Raw genomic sequence first — 5805 nt, 5'->3', positions numbered from 1 at the left:
AATTAATAATTAATACATCAATAACAACAACAGCAGCAACAACAACAATACCCAATACCACGTAAATACTACATGAGAAAGGTGATAGGTAGACAATCCATTCCTATCCGAAAATAAAGACAAGTTATTAATCAGTGGCGACTTTAGGGGTCGACCTGCGGGCAAGGTTGGAGAATTCGGATCTCGGGGAGATCTCGTTAGGACTTTTTTAGGGAGATCTCGTCATCTCGAAATAATCTCGGGGAGACTCGGACGTTGACTTACGTTGACTTTATAGTTTTTCTAATAAAAATATACATAAAAACATAAATATACGTTTTTACGAGATTTTACAAAAATATCCGAGAAATGAGCGAGAAAATCTTAGAAATTACGAATTTTACAAGAAAATCTTACAAATTAGCAAGAAAATTCGAGAAATTGTGGCTTTGACTAAGTTTGACCCCGTTGATCGAGAAATCTCGGGAGATGAACATCTCGTCTCGGTTGCCTTCTAAAAACGAAATCTCGGGTAGATCTCGGGAGATTTACAACACTGCCTGCGGGGTCCCATGACACCACTAGTTTTTCGAAATTTATCACAAAATTTTTATTTTTATATATAGGACACCACTAAATATAATAATGGGACCCCATAAATTTTTAGAGATTATAGTTTAATAGTTTGGACTACTAATGTGTTTGAAATTAACTCACTTATGATATGATTTTTATAGTATGAACCATTGAATATATTAGATATAAAAATAAACAAACACTTTTCCAATTTCAATTCTAATTCTTTTTAACTTCCTTCTACATCACAATTTCTTACGGTTCTATTTTCAATTCTTTATCCTAGGGATGTCAATGAATCGGATATGGATCGGGTGTGGGCGTGAAGCAATATCCATATCCATTTAGTTTTTGTTCATCCATATCCATATCTATATCCATTTAAATTTAGTTCATCAATCTATTTCAGTAGATTAAGCGGAATAATAGATATCCATTGGATATTTAAGAAATCTTACAATATTTTCAAGTATATAAATATAAATGAAAATAAAAGCGTAATGTAACATGACATAATTTACAATTTTTTCACCAGAATGTGTAATGTTTGTCTAAGAATGAATATAATTTGTTAAATTTACTATCAAACATATATTATGACAAATTACGTGTAATTTCTATGTTGAGATATACATGTTTTATTGTGAATACTCATGATGAATGCATTATATGGTTGCAAGTAAGATGTATCTGTAGTGATAAATATTTTTATAATAGGGTTATTGTATATGAATCCCTAATCTTATTACTCATAACTACCTAACTTATTCTTTTTAAAAAGTCAGGAAAACTGCAAATTTACGACTAATGTTAATGTTATGCGATTCATATTGATAATAGGTTATAAATTTGCATATTAAAATTTCTACTAGTAAAATTGCTACTATAGAGGTCATTGCTAATTTAAAATTGCTACTGCATGTGCCATTAATTGCTATTGCATATGAACAACCTTATATTTTACGAGTATTATTCAATCTTATGTTTGTGTTTTGGGCGCGACCCGACCCGACCTGATTTGACTCGACACATTCAGTATTTTGTGCAAGAAAGTTATCAAATAAATTTTTGGGACTCCATTGAGTTTTGATCCTAGAATCGTCACTGTTATTAATGATTAATAATAATAATACTTTATAATAATTATAACCCAACTTATTTATGAATTGCTTTAGGTGGTTTAACGCATTAGAATATAGAAATCCATTTAAGACGACTTGCGACCCAGTTCCATAACATAGCCCAAACCCTCAAACTGACCCATTTATAATATATGGATTAGAATTAGAATTGCAAACATAGATTAATTTATGAAACTCAATAAATGACCAATGGGCATTTGGCCCAGTGGTATAGTGATGGCCTTCCAACCAAGAGGATGAGGGTTCAAATTTCATGTGGAACATATTCGTAATTATAAATATTTGTGTTAATAGTGTGTGTGAGTTTGCGTTTTAAAAAAAATGAAACTCAATAAATGAAAAAAAGATCTTAATGGGCTGGCCCAGCTGAACCATGCGTTAAAAAGAACATGTTATTTCCCATGTACCTTTTAACCCCACTCATTTTTAAACCTCTATTAAAATCCGGAAAATATCAACTCATCCCTTATGAATAGACAACTCTCAATAGATCGGATATGAATTAAATGATTGATTTAGATATGAATTAAATAATGTCATATTTATATTCATATTTATTTATTTTTAAAATTCATATTCATAACTATATCCATTTAATTTCATTTTCATCAATCCATATTCATATTGAACTTGCGGGCATAGCCCAACGGTCCCCCCATTTACTTTGTGTGATGGGATAGGGAGATGTGATGAGTTCGATCTTTAGGGATGACATGATTTTCTTTAAAATAATTGAACACCAATAATGGTAGTATATATTGACCCTATAGGGAGGTTTTAACGGATTCATTCACGGACCTCTACCCAGGAACACTGCCCGAATGGATGTGTTCCCAGGTATCGTCGATCGGGTTCGGGTTTTCGCCCGAACATGTGTGATACGTGCAAATGATGAGAGTCATTGAAATAAATGATCTACTGATGCCCAAAAAATCGTCGTTAAAAAAATCCATATTCATATTCGTGGATTAAGAGGGTTAATGGATATTAACCATATCCATAAATATTTTTACAAAAATATATATTAAGATTAATGTATGTGTTTTGATTTGTTAGATGTCGATAATAAGAAGAAACTAAAACTGAAATAACATTAGATATGTAAATTATATATTAATTTAATAATATTTACATATTTTTATTTTTAAAATCTATATTTTATAATGTATATATATAAGAATATGTAAATGTATATGTATAAATTTTGATAAGTATATATATATATATATATATATATATATATATATATATATATATATATATATATATATATATATATATATATATATATATATATATATATATATATATATATATATATATATATTTCATGTGATAAATGAATATATCTGTGGATGTTAGATTCGGTGGCAATTCTAGGATTATAATATAATGGGGTGCCAAAATTTTTTTCAAGTACTAAATATATTTGAATGCTATTTTATTGGTAGTTTAATTTCAAAAAACTACTGTAAAAATTTAAAAAATAAATGGGGTCAGAGTAGTTAAAAATAGTGGAATCCTATACAATTTAAAAGAAAAACTATCAATAAAAAAAATATATGGAGTCCTGCAGTTTAATTTAGCGGTGTCCTATACAATTTAAAGAGTATTTTCTACTAAAATTTTTCAAACTAGTGGTATCCCGTGACCTCATGGAGTTGTTACTAAACTCGCTAGTGGTTAAATTATATCCATATTCGATCACTAATTTTTCACATCATCCAGAACCGATCATGAGTTTTATTTTGCCCTGCGCGAGATGATAAAAAATGCCCCTATAAATTTAGTTAAAAGAAGTTGATGGCTTTAAATGTCAATTTTTACCTAATAAATAAAATTGACATCCACATTTCAACATCAACATGTCGCTGATACATATTTCTCGATCAGAAGCGTTAGGGCCTTTTACAGAGGAATTTTTTTATTGAAATGTTAATGGCAATTATTAAGATGCATAAAAAAGACTTGTACAAAATAATAAGCGTCTTAAAAGTTGAAGAGAAACTTTTTTGTAGTATCCACTTATGCACCCTAATGATAACCGTTAAAACAATTGTGTTCTGTACCTATAATGTTAAGATTTTCTAAAGTGAAATTTTACATATGTATATATCTATTTAATAACTTTTTGTGTATTATCCTTACGAGTATTATACTAAATTATTATATGTTAGATATATAGTGTAATTTTATAAATAGGGAGGGGTTAATATTATAAATCTAATCTATAAGATATAAAATAAAATATGATGGTTTAAATTAGATTAGATGTGTATATAACAATAGTGGCAATATTAAAGAAAATATCATACTATAGAATCAAGTGGGCCATCGTATTCATCTTCCTTCCTGTACACGTGCAAAAGTTTATTTACTTTTTTCCATAGTGCCATAAGCTCCGAAAAATAGCAAAATAGCTTTTATGTACATCAGATTTACACATACTTGAATCTATATATGAAAATTTTGATGCCCCTTGTACGTTTGACGCCCGGTGGCGTCGCACACTTCGCCCGACACCAGGTCCGGCCCTGACATCATCCATATCCATATCCACTTATCATCCATATTCACCTTAATGAATCGGATTAGGTGCATATCCGATGAATTGCACATCCTTTGTCATCTCTACTCGTGAACCACTAACGCCTCTTATATATACCCTTGAATCAATATTGACAATGTACCAGAGTTGATTCTTAGTGATCCATGTTTACGTAAAAAGTAAAAGAAAACAATAACTATGTTGTATACTGTTTAAAGGTTATAATACAAATCTTTGAACCTAGCTTTAATCTACAAATGGCGATGGCGATTGGTTAATAATAGTGATGCTTGTTGGGCCAAAATCATCGACGCCATTCATGGTCAAAGTCACGGAGGCAATCTCATCCGCGCATATAATGCTTCTGGTACTTGGAGCAACATCGTTAAATGCATTGCATTAATCCACGAGAATAACTATTTTACTGCTGATCGTTTATCTCTCAAAGTGGGTAACGGCTTTAAAGCATCCTTCTGGCTTGACCCGTGGCTTTCTAATATCACGCTTGCTACTAGCTACCATCGTCTCTTTGCTTTAGAAACTGATCGTTACTGCTCAGTCGCTTCCAGTTTCACAAATGGCAATTGGTGTTGGTCTTGGCGACGTCCTCCGAGAGGAGGTGTGGAAGCTAGTCAACTGACAGATTTGTGTAATGCTCTTCAACCCACCTCTCTCTCTTCCATGTCCGACTATTGGGTTTGGGAAAATCCGCCTTTCAACGAATACACCGTATCAAAAGCAAGACGATTAATCGAAAATAAAATCTCTTTCTCAAGCCAAGTATCCTCCATGTGGTGCAAAACAGTCCCTATAAAAACTAATATCTTCATTTGGCGCCTTAATATCGATCGTCTTCCTACAATCAGTAACCTTAATCAAAGAGACATATTCGTTGAAAGAGATTGTTGCCCTCTTTGTGACGTTTCTGAAGAATCGCGAAACCACCTCTTCATCAGATGCGACACTAGCCACCAAATTTGGTGCAAGATTGGCACCTGGCTTGACATCTCTATTCCCCTCATGGATTCTGTCGAAGACTTATGGTCATGGATCCACTCAATTCCGCATACTGGTAACAAACGCTTCATTGTTAATGTGGTGGCAATCTCGACCCTTTGGCACATTTGGAAGCTCAGGAACGGAATCATCTTCAAAGACCATAACACAAGGAAATCTTACGTTTTTGATTATATTGTTTTGTCGTCTTTTAATTGGATTTATTCGAGGTACCATAAGTCCTCACTTAACTGGACTACGTGGTTACACTCGCCTTTGTATTCCTTGTAACTTTTCCTTAGCTTCTAGCTAAGTTTTTTTTTATATATATTGCCGTTCCAAAAAAAAAAAAAAAAAAAACAACAACAAATTTACCAATCTTCTCAAATATCCTCACAAAAAGCATATAATGATGCTACAATGCGTAGACACATGAGCGGAGCGGAGACAAAGGGGTTGAGGCCCTCAAAATTTTGAGGTATTAGTGTAATATTTATGTATCTAAACTAGTTTATAACCCGCGATTTCGCGGGATTACATATCAAATTTTTTGTAAAGCTAGTT

The 5805-nt window shown here is 32.1% G+C and overlaps 1 protein-coding gene across 1 annotated transcript; it reads left to right on the top strand.

Moving 5' to 3' along the window:
- The first annotated feature begins 4381 nt into the window (after positions 1–4381).
- LOC139900802 (uncharacterized) lies at positions 4382–5532 on the top strand. The gene is made up of 2 exons (XM_071883555.1): positions 4382–4391; positions 4490–5532. Exons 1-2 carry the CDS (start codon positions 4382–4384, stop codon positions 5530–5532), a joined length of 1053 nt encoding a protein of 350 aa, XP_071739656.1.
- Positions 5533–5805: the final 273 nt, after the last annotated feature.

The sequence above is a fragment of the Rutidosis leptorrhynchoides genome, chromosome 3 (assembly GCF_046630445.1).
Source record: "Rutidosis leptorrhynchoides isolate AG116_Rl617_1_P2 chromosome 3, CSIRO_AGI_Rlap_v1, whole genome shotgun sequence".
NCBI classification, from domain to species: domain Eukaryota; kingdom Viridiplantae; phylum Streptophyta; class Magnoliopsida; order Asterales; family Asteraceae; genus Rutidosis; species Rutidosis leptorrhynchoides.
The sequence above is the reverse complement of the archived record's forward strand: the minus strand, read 5'-3'. Positions and strand labels throughout refer to the sequence as shown.